Source organism: Herpailurus yagouaroundi, unplaced genomic scaffold, assembly GCF_014898765.1.
Source record: "Herpailurus yagouaroundi ecotype Mexico unplaced genomic scaffold, PumYag 220, whole genome shotgun sequence".
NCBI classification, from domain to species: Eukaryota; Metazoa; Chordata; class Mammalia; order Carnivora; family Felidae; genus Herpailurus; species Herpailurus yagouaroundi.
The window spans coordinates 6,062,333-6,076,602 of record NW_024412451.1 but is presented as its reverse complement, the minus strand read 5'-3'; the positions used below and the strand labels follow the sequence as shown (position 1 = coordinate 6,076,602).

The window sequence follows — 14,270 nt, the reverse complement described above, 5'->3', positions numbered from 1 at the left end:
TGTGGATCCTGAGAAACTTAACAGAAGACCATGGGGGAGGGGAAGGGAAAAAAAAAATGGTTAGAGAGGGAGGGAGCCAAAGCATAAGAGACTCTTAAAAACTGAGAACTGAGGGTTGATGGGGGGTGGGGGGGAGGGGGGGGTGACGGGTACTGAGGAGGGCACCTTTTGGGATGAGCACTGGGTGTTGTATGGAAACCAATTTGACAATAAATTTCATAATAAAAAAAAAATAAATAAATAAATAAATAAGTTTTTAAGTTTAATTATTTTGAGAGAGAAAGAGGGAGAGAGAGCACAAGCTGGGGAAGAGCAGAGAGAGAGAGGGAGAGAGAGAGAATCCCAAGCAGGCTCCGCACTGTCAGCACAGAGCTGGATGTGGGGCTCAAAGTCACGAACCGTGAGATCATGACCTGAGCCGAAATCAAGAGTCGAATGCTTAACCAACTGAGCCATCCGGGCACCTCAACGTGATTTTTAAAATACCATTTTATTGCATTTTTTTTTAAGTACGCTCCATGCCCAATATGGGGCTTGAACTCACGACCCTGAAATCAAGTTGCACACTCTACCGACAGAGGCAGCCAGGCGCCCCAAACGTGATTTTTATTTTTCATCACGAAACTGGCCAAACATAAGGAAAAGGAGGAAACGATACAACATAACCACTATTGTGAGTTGAACTGTTGTCAACATCAATCCCAGATGTTGAAGTCCTAACCTCCACACCTCAGAACGTAATCTCTTTGGAAATAGGGTCTCTACAGGCAATCAAGTTGAGATCATCAGGGTTGGCCCTGACCCAAGACCACAGTGTCCTTAGAAAAAGAGGAAATTCGGGCAGAGATATGCCCAAATTAGAAGACAAGCTGAAGAATCGGGGAGCCCGCCTCCGACACCCCAGGTATGTCTGAGACCACCAGAGGCTAGGAGAGGCCTCGGAAGGAACCAAGCCTGTGAGGCCTTGATCTTGGACTTCTGAGTTCCAGCCTGCAAGAAGACACAAGCCTGCAGTACTGTTCAGGTAGCCCTAGCAAATTAGCACGCCCCGTACGGTGACTCCCAGGTTCAACAAGCGTCAAGGTTTTGCCGTACATTTCAAGGAATCCCCCTCTTCCTTATTTTTGGCTGACATATTTTAAAGTCTAGAAGACAAGACACTATCCCCACGCACGCTTCCGTCTGCCCTGCCGACACACAGGCCTGTCCTTATTTAACCATAAATGCTCTCCTTGCCTCTGCAAAAGCCAAATAACCTTCTGGACTTCGAGCAGGGCAGGGATGGGGCCAGAGCTGGCTTTTCAGTGATGTCCCTGGAGCCACTGGGGGCGGTGGGCTGCAGGGACACAGAGCAAGCCAGACAGCCCAAGGGGGACAGAGCCACAAGGGAAAAGCAGCAAGGAGGAGCAGGGCGGCCACCCACCCCTTCGGCCCCCAGTGGCGCATCTAAAGGCAAGCCTCCCTAACCTTCCTGCCCTACCTTGAGGGTCTGGGCCCGGGAGATGAGGTATGGAAGGTCAAAGTTCTGGATGTTGTAGCCAGTGATCACATCGGGGTCCACGATGCGAATGAAGGTCGACCACGCCTGTGGGGTGGGAGCACACAGGATCACCCTGGTTGTCATCCTGATCGTCCCCCTAGCATGGATCCTCCCCGCTCCTGGAACATTCCAGAAGTCCCCAAGAGCGAGCCTGGAGCCCTCTTGCCCATTGCAGTAAGATCGGGCAGGTGCTTCTGAAAATAACACAGGACCCAGACGGGAAATGTACACACACCCCCTCCCCCACCAAAGCAAAGGGATCTGAACCCATGGACTTGGCGTCTCAGCATGCAGAGTACATGGCCTTGCACCTGGGATGTGGAGGCTGGGTGGGGGGTTCTGAGGACATAAAGGGACATGGAATGAGAGCCACCTGCAACAGCTCCTCCTCCCGCTCGTAGCTCTGCACTTTGGCACCCAGGATAGGGGCGCAGGGCCGCAGGGTGAGCGCCAGGCGTAGGAAGGGCTCCGGCTCACCCCAGCGCAGGCCCAGTGAGCAGATCTGGATCACGGGGTCCCGCTCAGGCTCCGGGAAAATGCCTGCGCAGGGAGGAAGGAGGGGGATGCAGGGGACCGAACTTCTTCTTTTCCTCTGTGACACATCAGGGGAGTTGCACATCCAAATCTCCCCAGCCTGTCGATTCCTAACCCCACTGCCTACAGCCCTCGCGTGACCCACGCTGTTCCCCTCTGCCTTCTTCTTCTGGCCCTCTCCCTGCCCCTCACAGACTGGGTCCTGCCCCAGGGCCTTTGCACTTCCTATTCTCGGCGGAGGGGGGGGGGCAGAGGTTCTCCCCACCCATACACCCCCGCTTGTCCCTCCTCACAAGGCCTGCCGCATTGCTCCTAAGGCCTTCCCGCCCACCTGTCTGAGCTGCCCTGTCACTCTCCACCATCCTCCAAGTGAGAATCTTACGATAACTGTCCATTTTCACGTTCACTCCTTCCTCAGCGAGCTCAAGAAGTATGGGGGCTCGTGGGGCAAGACTGGCATGTCACGCGTCTAAAGGGAGGGAGGGAGGAGCCCCGAGACCCGGAGACCGACCTTTGCGGCCAGCACACTCGATGTCAAAGCTGAGCACGCGCAGGGGCGCAATTCGCTGCCACTCCCCTTCTGGCGGGTGACTGACCACGTCAGACCACTGCACGTCCGCCTCCAGCTGACAATGCGTGGCCTGTAGGGGTGGGGCACGTCAGTGGCTGCAGGGACCCGGCTCTGTGCCCCTGCCCGCAGTGAGCCCCGCACCTTCCCCTCCAGCCTCAGGAGGTATTTCCCCGCTGGGAGTTCCAACCAGTTGCAGCCGACGATGTCTGTGTCCACCATGAACCTGGACAGGGGACGAAGAGCGGGAGGCAGAAGCTGACGAGCGGGGCGGGGGCGGGGGCGGGGGCGGAAGTGGGGGTGGAGGTTGGAGAGGAGAGGCAGGGGCCGTACCGGATCTCAAAGTCCACGTTGGTCTCGTAGGGTGCGAAGCTGGGGGTGCCCAGGCCCGGCACACGGATGCCCTGCTCCAGGAGGCGGCGGGCGGGGGCCAGGAGGCGCGGCAGCGCCAGGGTGATGCGCAGAAACGGGGAGGGGCCGTGCCCATGGTACCCGAACATGCCTGTGGACAGACGAGGCTGGCACCGGCCCGGAGGGAGCCCTGCCTGCTGGACCCGGGGGCGGGACACTCACTCTCCCGGGAGCACAGCTCCACAGATAGCACGGCCGGCCCCGCGAGCTCCTTCCCTCCGCGCTGGTCCCTGCTGATGGCAGCATTCAGCTCCCGCTGCAGGTCGCCCAGGTGCTCGCGCCCAAAACCTGGGGGGAGTGGGGAGAGCCGGTCAGAAGTGCAGGGGGACTCTGGAGGGCTGGGGCGGGGGTCTTGTGGGTCAGGGCCACTCACCAGGGGGCGCCGGGGTGTAGAAGTAGGGAGCAAAGCCGTGGATGTGGCAGCAGACGGACACGCCCTCATCAGTGACTCCGAAGGCACGGAGGACCGGGACGGAGCCGGGGGGTGGCGGGGCTGCTCCAGGCAGGGGCTGCGCCAGGCCTGGGGGTGGAGGGTTCACAGGATGAGGCAGAGGCTGCCCCTCCGTATTCCTCAAAGGTTTGCCTCCCCAGGCTTCTCCTTTGCTGGGAATACAGCCCCCTGGTTCCCGCAGCACCGGGTGCCTCTGCCCACACTGGCCTTCCACGCTGTCCACTCGGCTTTGAGCGCCTCCCCACTGGTCTCCTTTTCATCTTGGTCTACCTCCTATAGCTAGAAGGAGCCCCCTGCCCTCTTGTTGCAAAAAATATTTTCTTTTGAAAAGTAAAACTGAGGGGCGCCTGGGTGGCTCAGTCATTTGAGTGCCCAACTTCGGCTCACATCATGATCTCATGGTTGGTGAGTTTGAGCCCTGTGTTGGGCTTTGCGCTTCTTGGGATTCTCTTGCTCTCTCTTTCTGCCCCTCTCCCGCTCACGTGTGCGCGCACTCTCTCTCAAAAATAAGTATTTAAAAACAAAAGTAAAATCGACGTTGTGTGTGCAGTTAGGAGCTTTAACACATATTTTATACAGATTCACGTAACCACTATCAAAATCAGGGTACAAAACCGCTCCATCACTCCAAACAGCTCCTGCGAGATGCATTTTTGGAACCACACCCGCTGGCACTGATGGTCCACTCTCCGTCATTCTAATTTTGTCTTTCTTTCAACTCCAAAAAAAAAAAAGCTTATTTATTTATCTTGAGACAGAGAGCGCTTGCAAGCATGAGCAGGGGAGGGGCAGGAGAAGGAGAGAGAAAATCCCAAACGGGCTCCACATCATCAGTGTAGATGTGGGGCTCGGTCCTTCAAACCGTGAGGCCATGACCTTAGCCAAAATCAAGAGTCAGAAGCTTAACCAGCTGAGCCACCCAGGTGCCCTTAATTTTGTTTTTTTCAGTCTATCCATATAAACGGAATCACAGTCTCCTGGCTCTCATTCCTTCAGGGGAAATATCTGGAATTGCCTGATCCTATGGAAAAAAGCAGATTTAACTCTTGTATCTTAATAAAGCTGGGGGCGGGGGAAGAGTAGGTTGAACTCTAGGAAACTTCCAGACTGTTTCCCACAGGGGCAGCAACACACAGCGTTCCCACCAGCGGGGCACAAGCAAGCTTTCCGGTGGCTCTGCATCCTTATCAATGATCGTTCGTGTCTCTGGGCTTTCTTTTAGCTCTCCTAATAGGCTGTCAGGTCTCAGTGTGGCTGTCATTTACGTTTCCCTGACAGCCAGTGACACTGAGCTTATTCCTGCCTGCGTATCCTCCAGTGAATTGTCTACCTGGGTGTTTGGTCCACTTTTGGACTGGACTGTCTTCTCGCTGTCGAGATCTGAATGCTTCTTATATTTTCGCAGTGCGAGTTCTTGCTCAGATCCGGGGAACGCAATGTTTCCTCCCCGCCTGTAACTTGTCCCTTCCCTCTTTTACCGGGGAGCCTTCTAACCTGTGAGTTGGGGTTGGGTCTCTCCAAAGACTTTTCCAGCCTGCTCAGAACGGAGCCCCGAAGTCCTTGCCTCGGCGGGCAGGATCTCATGTGCCACCCCTCCCCCCTCCCCTCGCTCCTTGTTCCTACCACACTGATCTCCCTGTTCCTCAAACGTTCCAGACCTGCTGCCTGCTCAGGACCCTCTGCCCAGAACCCCTCTTTCCCAGACAGCCCCGTGGCTCCTTGTTGCCTCCTCAGAGAGGCTTTCCCAGACCTCCAAGATGCACAATCTGGCACCCCTACCCTCCTTTATGTTCCGCCATAACCCTCATGGCCACCTGAGGCTCCATTTCCTTTTTTATTCTGCCTATCCTTCTAGAAGGTGAGCCTCTGAGAGCAGGGACCTGGTCTGACAGGAATAGGGCCTGGCTCAATACAGATGCTTGGCTGTTCCTGATGGACACTGGATGGACGGACGGATGTCGAACTGCACACCTCCCTCCTCAGCAAGGAGCCGGCTCTTACCTTCAGGCCTCAGTTGGAAGACAGTCCCCACCTCCAGGAAGCCCCGCTGGACACCTGCACCGCCACTTTCCCTCTTGCTGCCCCTTCGGGCACCCACAGCCCTGTCCCTCCCTCTCTTAGCCCTGGCCACCTGGACGGGGACTGTCCGTGTCCATCTCTTCTCTCAAAGCCAGAGGTGCTGACCCGGCCCAGCCTGCACCCCAGGAGCCCTGGGCCCCTCCTCCCACCCACCAGGCCTGACCACCAAGCTCACCCACGTAATGGTCGATCTCCAACTGCTGGAAGATGAGGGGCTCCGTCTGGGGATCCAGGGAGGGCGGGGAGGGGCGAAGCCAGCGGGCATCTATGGCCGTTGGGGAGAACTGCCCTGGATGGGGGGAGGGAGGCAGGCTACATGGAATGGTGGTCCTCCCCCAGAAGTAAGTAACGGGCCCGCCCAACCCAGCCCATGATCTCTCAGGTGGCCCCTGATGTGCAGAGAAAGTCAGGTGGAGACGGGGCTCTGGGTCTGGCCGGAAACTCGGGAGAGGTCATGGGGTCAAGGGTGAAGGTCAGAATTGGAGCTGCAGACAACAAAGGCAGAATGCATACTGGTGTGAGGTCAGAGGCCGGCACTTCACGGAGCTCAAAGTGGGCCAGAAGTCAGAGGTTACAGGTGAGCCTCGTGGCCGACACGGTTCACAAGCAAGAGGGGGAGGGAGGGCAGGGGGTTCCCGCCGTGGGTCTCACCGTCCGCGGCTCCCTCCAGGGCCGGCTGCAGCAACTCCTCCTCCTGTTCCTGCAGCCTGTGCTCTGCCTCCATCTCCTCCATCAGCGCCAGCTCCTCCTCGAACTGGGATGGCTGAGATGGCTCATCCTCATCCCAGAGGCCCCCACGGGCCCGCTTGGGGGGCACCCCAGGGCCCGGGCCCGGCCGCCGCTTGGCATCCATCCTGTGGGGCAAGTCAAGGCTCGGAGAAGGTTCCTATCTTCCTCCTGAACCCCCCGTGTACCAACCGTGACTGTGAGCCTTTTTTCCATTCTCCAGAGTGCCTCAAGAGTAACACGACCCTCTACCCGCAGGCTCACAGGGTGGTGGCACATTCCACGTGTCAAATACTCTCAGTTACTGTGATTACAGCCCACTCCCCACCTCGGTGTAACCCTCTCCTCACATGCTCAAACCCTCCACATCCTTTCTGCTGTCTGCTTGCCCCTGGCCAACCCCTTGTCACCCGGTCTGCAGGACCTCCACACTCACACTCACACACCTGGTCCTTAGCACATCCCTTCCTTTCATAAACCTCTCTCTCTGATGTCCACACCCGCCTGTCACCCTGCCTGCCCGGGCCTTCATTTGACAAGCGGCCGGGAAGCACCTCTTCAGGCCAGTCACAAATCTGATCTGGTCCCTTCCCAGCTCAAAACACTTCAGAGGCTTCCCTCCCCCTTAAAAACAAAACAGAAACGGAGCCCTTTTAATTTTGAAATAAGTTCAAATTTCCACACCTGCACACCCTTCACCCAGATTCCCCAAGTGTCAGCTTGACGCCACATTTGCTTCATTACCTCCTCCATACGTAACAAGGTAATATGCACACATCATCAAATGATTTACTTTTTCTGAGTCAGTTGAGTGAGCTGTGCGTCAGGTAGATATGTTAGTTAGATATTATGCCCCTCGACCCCTGTGTACTTTACAATGTGTTGCTGAAGGACAAAGACATTCTCTCTTTTTCTTAGTAGGCTCCATGCCCCAAGTGGGGCGTGAACCCACAACCCTGGGATCAAAAGTCACACACCATACTGACTGAACCAGCCAGGCGTCCCAAAGACATTCTCTATACCCAGCAAGGTGCAGTGATCAAATCCAGGACATTTAACAATCCAATCACAACATAAAGAGTCCATTTTCCAGTTTCTCTAACAATCCCCCCAAATGCCCTTTATAGTATTCCCCTTATAATCTAGGATCTAATGTAGTAAACACAAACAAAAAACCAAATAGAGGCTGCAATATACATGTTTATAGGTTTTTTTTAAATAAACTTGATGTTTTAAAAACAAGTTTACTATTTATTGTTGAGAGTGCACATGCACGTGAGAGAGAGAGAGAGTGTGTGTGTGTGAGCAGGGAAGGGACAGAGAGAGAGGGAGACACAGAATCTGAAGCAGGCTCCAGGCTGAGCTGTCAGCACAGAGCCTGACGCGGGGCTCCAACTCACGGACCGCGAGAACATGACCTGAGCCGAAGTCAGACGCTTAACCAACTGAGCCACCCAGGCGCCCCATTTATATGTTTTCTTAATTGCAACATATAAAAAATCATTTTGGAGCATATTTTGACAAGATATATTGATACAAAAGTACACATCCTCTAGTAGGTTCGACAGAAAATTGTATTCAAGTTAAGCCTCTTTAGGTTGGCAACTTCACTATGGTTCGGTAAGAGAATATTCTAAGAAAATGCACACTCAGGGTGCCTGGGTGGCTCAGTCAGTTAAGCATCCGACTCTTGGTTTCGGCTCAGGTCATAATCTCAAGGTTTCATGATTTTGAGCCCCACATCAGGCTCTGTGCTGGCAGGTGGGAGTCTGGTTGGGATTCTTTCTCTCTCTCTCTCTCTCTCTCTCTCTCTCTCTCTCTGCCCCTCCCCCACTTGCACGGTCTATCTCTCTCAAAATAAATAAATAAATAAAAACTCAACTATTAAGGGTAAATAACCATGATGTATGCAAGCTATTAAAAAAATTTGTTTTAGGTGGCATATGTGTGTAGAGACAGGAGAAAAAGAAAGCTTATGTACATACAAATCATAAAACAAGTAAGGGAAAATGTTAAAACGTGGATCTGGGTAAAGGGTATATGCTCTTTGTATTATTCTTTAGATCTTCCCATCAGTTTAAGATCAAAAAAAAGAAAGAATTTTTTTAAAAGTTTATGTTTCCCAGCATCCAGGCCTAGACAGAGTATAGGAACCTAAGGCAGACCCCAGACCCAGTTGGGAGGGAGGGCAGGAAGGGCACAGGTCAGCTGCTCTGAGTTCAAGTGAACACCTCTGGATCCCGTAACCCCACCCAAACCCCAGATCCAGTCTCCCCTTCGTCCTTTTGCAGCTGACCCCTTGCCTCTGAGCTGCTGCAGGCAACCCAGCCGGAGACTACATTTCCCAGCATGCACTGCTAGGGATGGTCACTTTACTGAGTTATCTCATGGAAGGAATGACCGGGACAGCCTTAAAAGGAAGCTTGCTTCTAGCCTCCTCTCCCTTCTCTATGGCTAGAGCATGGATACAGTGGGGGTGAACCAACCTTGACCACGGGGTCAAGGACAACACCCCATGGAATGCAGAGCTACAAGATGGAAGGAACCCAGTCCCCTTGACAAGCTTCTGGGGCAGAAATGCCTACTTGAGGGCAGTTATGTGGAGAAATACACTTGTATCTTGCCCGGGCCACCGTGCCGTGGGGTCTCTGTTCCAGCAGCTTAGCCCGGACCTTAGCAAATAGAGCACAGAAAAATCCTGAACTGACTGGGGATGTGTTGTTGGCAAATGTTCAGGATGGTATACAATGGAATATGTCTCAGCATCAGACAGGAGGCAGCTACTTAGTGACACAATGGATGGATGAACCTCAAAAATATGCTGCACAGAAGCAGCCAGATGCATCGGGGCGCCTGGGCGGCTCAGGTGGTTAAGTGTCCGACTTCAGCTCAGGTCATGATCTCACTGCTTGTGAGTTCGAGCCCCACGTCGGGCTCTGTGCGGACAGCTGGGAGCCTAGAGCTTGCTTCAGATTCTGTGTCTCCCTCTCTCTCTGCCCCTCCCCTGCTCGCACTCTCTCTCTCTCTCAAAAATAAACAAACATTTTTAAAAAAATTCTTTCTTTTTGGGGCGCCTGGGTGGCGCAGTCGGTTAAGCGTCCGACTTCAGCCAGGTCACGATCTCGCGGTCCGGGAGTTCGAGCCCCGTGTCAGGCTCTGGGCTGATGGCTCAGAGCCTGGAGCCTGTTTCCGATTCTGTGTCTCCCTCTCTCTCTGCCCCTCCCCCGTTCATGCTCTGTCTCTCTCTGTCCCCCCAAAAATAAATAAACGTTGAAAAAAAAATAAATTAAAAAATAAATAAATAAAAATTCTCTTTTAAATAAAGAAGCCAGACACACAAGTATGCACTGCAGGAATGGGGAGTGACTGCTAAGGGGTATGGGGTCTTCCTTTTGGGGGGGATGAAAATGTTCTGGAAGTAGACAGAGGTGGTAGATGTACAATATTGTGAACGTACTAAATGCCACTGAACTCTACGCTTTAAAATGGTTAATTTCACCTCAATTGAAAATGAGAGAGTATATATGGTGTGGTGCCATTTACACAAAGTTTTTTTTTTTTAACTTGTTTTTTAAAATGTTTATTTTTGAGAGGGAGAGTACGTGTACAGGTGCACATGGGGGAGGGGCAGAGAGAGAGGGAGACAGAATCCCAAGCAGCCTCCACGCTGTCAGTGCAGAGCCCAATGTGGGACTTGAACCCACAAACCGTGAGATCATGACCTGAGCTGAAATCCAGAGTGGGATGCCTAACCGACTGAGCCACACGGGCACCCCTACACAGTTCTAGAATAGATTAATCTATGGTGCTAGAAATTAGGCTAGTGGTTGCTTACCAGGAGGGAGAGGCTGACTGAGAAGGGGCATGAGGGAATTTTCTGGGCTGACAAAAATGTACCTTACCCACAACTGTCCACTTGAGAACCTGTGCATTTCACTGTATGTAAATTCCACCTCCATTAAAACATAAAAGTTGGAAGGCCCCATTTCCCCACCTAGGGGTTTGTGCTATAGATATACTATCACATATGAGAAACTGCATTTACGAGGTTATTTCCGGCAGCATTGTTTGCAATGGCAAAAGACTGGAAACCACCTAAATGTCCTCCCCCGGGGGACTGTTTAAATAAATTATATGAAGACTGTTCCATGGAATATTATGCAGCTGTATAAAGGAATGAGGAAGCTCTCTATGCATTCATGTGGAGGGCTCTCAAAGACCCATTGTTAGAGAAACCAACGTGCAGAACGGTGTACTTAGATCGCTATCTTTTTGTATTAGGAAAAAAAAAGTCTAAAAAAAGTTTGCCCTGATTCTTTGCATTAGGAAACAATCAAGCCAAAGTAAGGACTGGCCTGCAAGAATTACCAGTCTGGAATCGTCAAAAATGTCAATGGCATGGAAGGGTGGGGGCTGGAAAGCCAGGAAACTTTTAAATTGAAGGAGAGACTGCACAGTCCTGGCAACTAAATGTAACATGACCCCAGATCAGATCTTAGATTAAAAAATAAAAAACAGGGGCGCCTGGGTGGCTCAGTCGGTTAGGCGGCCGGCTTCAGCTCAGGTCATGATCTCGCGGTCTGTGAGTTCAAGCCCCACGTCGGGCTCTGTGCTGACGGCTCGGAGCCTGGAGCCTGTTTCAGATTCTGTGTCTCCCTCTCTCTGACCCTCCCCTGTTCATGCTCTGTCTCTCCCTGTCTCAAAAATAAATAAAACGTTAAAAAAATTTTTTTAAAAATAAAAATAAAAAACAGAGGCACTTGGGTGGCTCAGTCAGTTGAACATCTGACTTCGGCTCAGGTCATGATCTCACAGTCTGTGAGTTCGAGTGGAGTCTCACTGGTGTCAGAGTGGAGCCTGCTTCAGATCCTCTGTTCTGCTCTCTCTGCCCCTTTCCCACTCGTGCGCACATGCACGTGCTCTCTCTAATGAATAAAAACACACTAAAAAAAATTAAAAATAGCAGGGCCGCCTAGGTGGCTCAGTTGGTTAAACATCTGACTCTTTATCTCAGCTCAGGTCTTGATCTCAGGATTGTGAGTTCAAGCCTCACACTGGGCTCTGTGCTAGGCATGAAGCCTACTTAAAATACATATATATATCTCTCTCAAAAATAGCTATGCACGGGCGCCTGGGTGGTTCAGTCGGCAAAGTGTCCGACTTCAGCTCAGGTCATGGTCTAACAGTTCATGAGTTAGAGCCCTGTGTCGGGCTCTGTGCTGACATTTCAGAGCCTGGCGCCTGCTTCGGATTCCAGGTCTCTCTCTCTCTGCCCCTCCCCTGCTCATGCTGTCTCTCTCTCTCTCTCAAAAATAATAAAAAACATAAAAAAATTAATTAGAAAGAAAATAGCTATGCAGAATGTTACCAGGAAACTGGACAAACTGAATAAGGGTTGTCTATGAGGTAACAGTATTGCCGCGGGTTAAATGGTCTGATTATGATTAAACCGCAGTTCTGTAGGATGTCACTGTTCTGCTAGAGTTTTTGGAGGTCAGGTACCATGATGACTATAACTTACAAATAGTTCAGCCAAAAAAGAAAACATGGGGCACCTGGGAGGCTCAGTCGGTTTAGCGTCCGACTTGATTTCGACTCAGGTCATGAGATTGAGCCCCTCATCAGGCTCCACAGTGAGCATCAAGCCTGCTTGGGATTCTCTCTCTCCCTCTCAAAATAAATAAATAAACTTAAAATAAATAAATAGATAGATAGATAGAAAGAAAGAAAGAAAGAAAGAAAGAAAGAAAGAAAGAAAGAAAAAAGTGTATGTGCATCCAGATAAAGCAAATGATGTTAACAGCTGGTGAGTCCAGGCAAAGGGTACACAGGGCTTTGTTGTATCTGTCATGCAACTTTTTTTTAATTTTCATGTTTATTTATTTTTGAGAAAGAGCATGGTGGGGGAAGGGGGAAAGAGAGAGAGAGGGAGACAGAACTGGAAGCAGGTTCCAGGCTCAGAGCTGTCAGCACAGAACTCGAGGGCAGGGCTCGAACCCACGAGCAGCAAAATCATGACCTGAGCTGAAGTCGGACGTCCAACCGACTGAGTCCCCAAGGGCCCCTGTCATGCAACTTCTATGCAGCCTTGCAATTTTTCAGAACAAAAGTTACAGGGGTGCCTTTTCAGAACAAAAGTTGGTGGAGCATGCGACTCTTGATCTCAAGGTTGTGAGTTCAAGCCCCATATTGGGTGTGGAGATTACTTATCAAAAAAAAAAAAAAGTTGGGGGAAAATATGTAAAATTTAAAAAATAACATTTTTACAAGGTGTGTGGGAGAATATGTAAAAGCATGTTTGTTTTTAATGCATAATTCTGGAAAGATAGGTAATAAACTGGTAACACTGGCTTCCCAGGAGGGGGGAGGGGAGGGACAAGATGGGACAGCTTCATGCTTATTTATTTATTTTACTTATTTACTTAATTTTTTAATGTTTATTTATTTTTCAGAAAGAGAGAGAGAGACAGAGTGTGAGTGGGGGAGGGGCAGAGAGAGAGAGGAGACACAGAATATGAAGCAGACTCTAGGCTCTGAGCTGTCAGCACAGAGCCTGATGTGGGGCTTGAACCCACGAACCGTGAGATCACGACCCGAGCCAAAGTCGGACACTTAACTGAGTCACCCAGGAGCTCCAAGTTTTACTTATTTATTTTGAGAGAGAGCATGAGCAGGGGAGGGGCAGAGAGAGAGAGAGAGAGAGAGAGAGAGAAAATCCCAAGCAGGCTCCGCGCCTTCAGCACGGAGCCCAACTCAGGGCTAAAACTCACAAACCACGAGATCATGACCTGAGCAGAAATCAAGAGTCAGACGCTTAACTGACCGACCAACCCAGCCATTCCGGGACAGTTTTATTGAGATAGAATTCGCACACCATGTGACGCACACATTTCAAGTGTATAGTTTGATGGCTTTTAGTATATTCACAGCTGTGTGACCATCACCACAGTCAACTTTAGAGCCTTTTCATCACCCCAAAATGAATCCCCACACCCCTTTGGCCATCACCCCTCAACTAACCAACTTTGTCTGTCTCTGGATTGCCTATTCTGGGCCTTTCCTATTCACGGACCCTTCCAATATGTGTCCCTCAGTGTCTGGCTTCTTTCACTTAGGATAGTGTTTTCCGGGTTCACCGGGATGCAGAAGGTGTCAGCCTTTCATTCCCTCTTACGCCCAAATATTGCCTCACTGTGTGGCTGCGTCACGTTGTGTTGATCCGTTCGTCGCTCAGTGCACATTGGCGGCGTCTGCACCTTTGGCCTATCGTGGATAGCGCTGCTGGGACCGGGCACGCACACACTTTGTACAGGGACGGAGGCCCTGTACGGCCTCTCCTTTTGTGCCTACGAGTGGCTTATCCCACAGGAAGGAAAAAGCCTGGAGGCCTCTGCTCCAGCCATACAGGCGGCCAGAGAGACGGAGTTCGGACCTGCGGGGGGAGGCCTGGGTGGGGCAGAGGGGCAGTGGCCAGCCCTGGCCTGGCAGAGGGAGGCAGGAGGGGGGCAGTCTGGCTCCCCAGGTCAGCGGGCTGTGGCCAGGAGGGTGTGGTGGGAGGGAAGGGGACTCTGGGGGCAAAACCGAGGTTCCTATGCTAGTTCCCCATCATAGGCAAGGAAGGATTAACGTTTATTTATTTTTGAGACAGAGACAGAGCATGAACAGGGGAGGGTCAGAGAGAGAGGGAGACACAGAATCGGAAGCAGGCTCCAGGCTCTGAGCCATCAGCCCAGAGCCCGACGCGGGGCTCGAACTCACGGACCGTGAGATCGTGACCTGAGCCGAAGTCGGACGCTCAACCAACTGAGCCACCCAGGCGCGTCAAGGAAGGATTAGAAGGAAAGAGGCCCCAGTGTGTCCTGGCACAGGACAGGAGCTGGGGAAACACGGGGCCCTCTCCTTTTCTCGACCCTTCACTGGCAAACAGACAACGCTGAGTGCCCGCTGGTTTCTGTGACACT

The 14,270-nt window shown here is 51.9% G+C and overlaps 1 protein-coding gene across 1 annotated transcript in view; it reads right to left on the bottom strand.

Moving 5' to 3' along the window:
* The window catches only part of POLD1 (DNA polymerase delta 1, catalytic subunit), a 30,415-nt gene that overhangs the window by 11,750 nt on the left and 4,395 nt on the right, over positions 1–14,270 (bottom strand). Inside the window, exons 2-10 of the mRNA XM_040457966.1 lie at positions 6,235–6,437; positions 5,759–5,872; positions 3,427–3,573; positions 3,216–3,341; positions 2,976–3,144; positions 2,787–2,868; positions 2,586–2,715; positions 1,914–2,080; positions 1,481–1,585 (exon numbers count right to left, since the gene is read on the bottom strand). Of these exons, the coding sequence (XP_040313900.1) occupies positions 1,481–1,585; positions 1,914–2,080; positions 2,586–2,715; positions 2,787–2,868; positions 2,976–3,144; positions 3,216–3,341; positions 3,427–3,573; positions 5,759–5,872; positions 6,235–6,436 (1,242 nt within the window). The 5' untranslated portion in view covers position 6,437. The remainder of the gene's footprint in view (positions 1–1,480; positions 1,586–1,913; positions 2,081–2,585; positions 2,716–2,786; positions 2,869–2,975; positions 3,145–3,215; positions 3,342–3,426; positions 3,574–5,758; positions 5,873–6,234; positions 6,438–14,270) is intronic.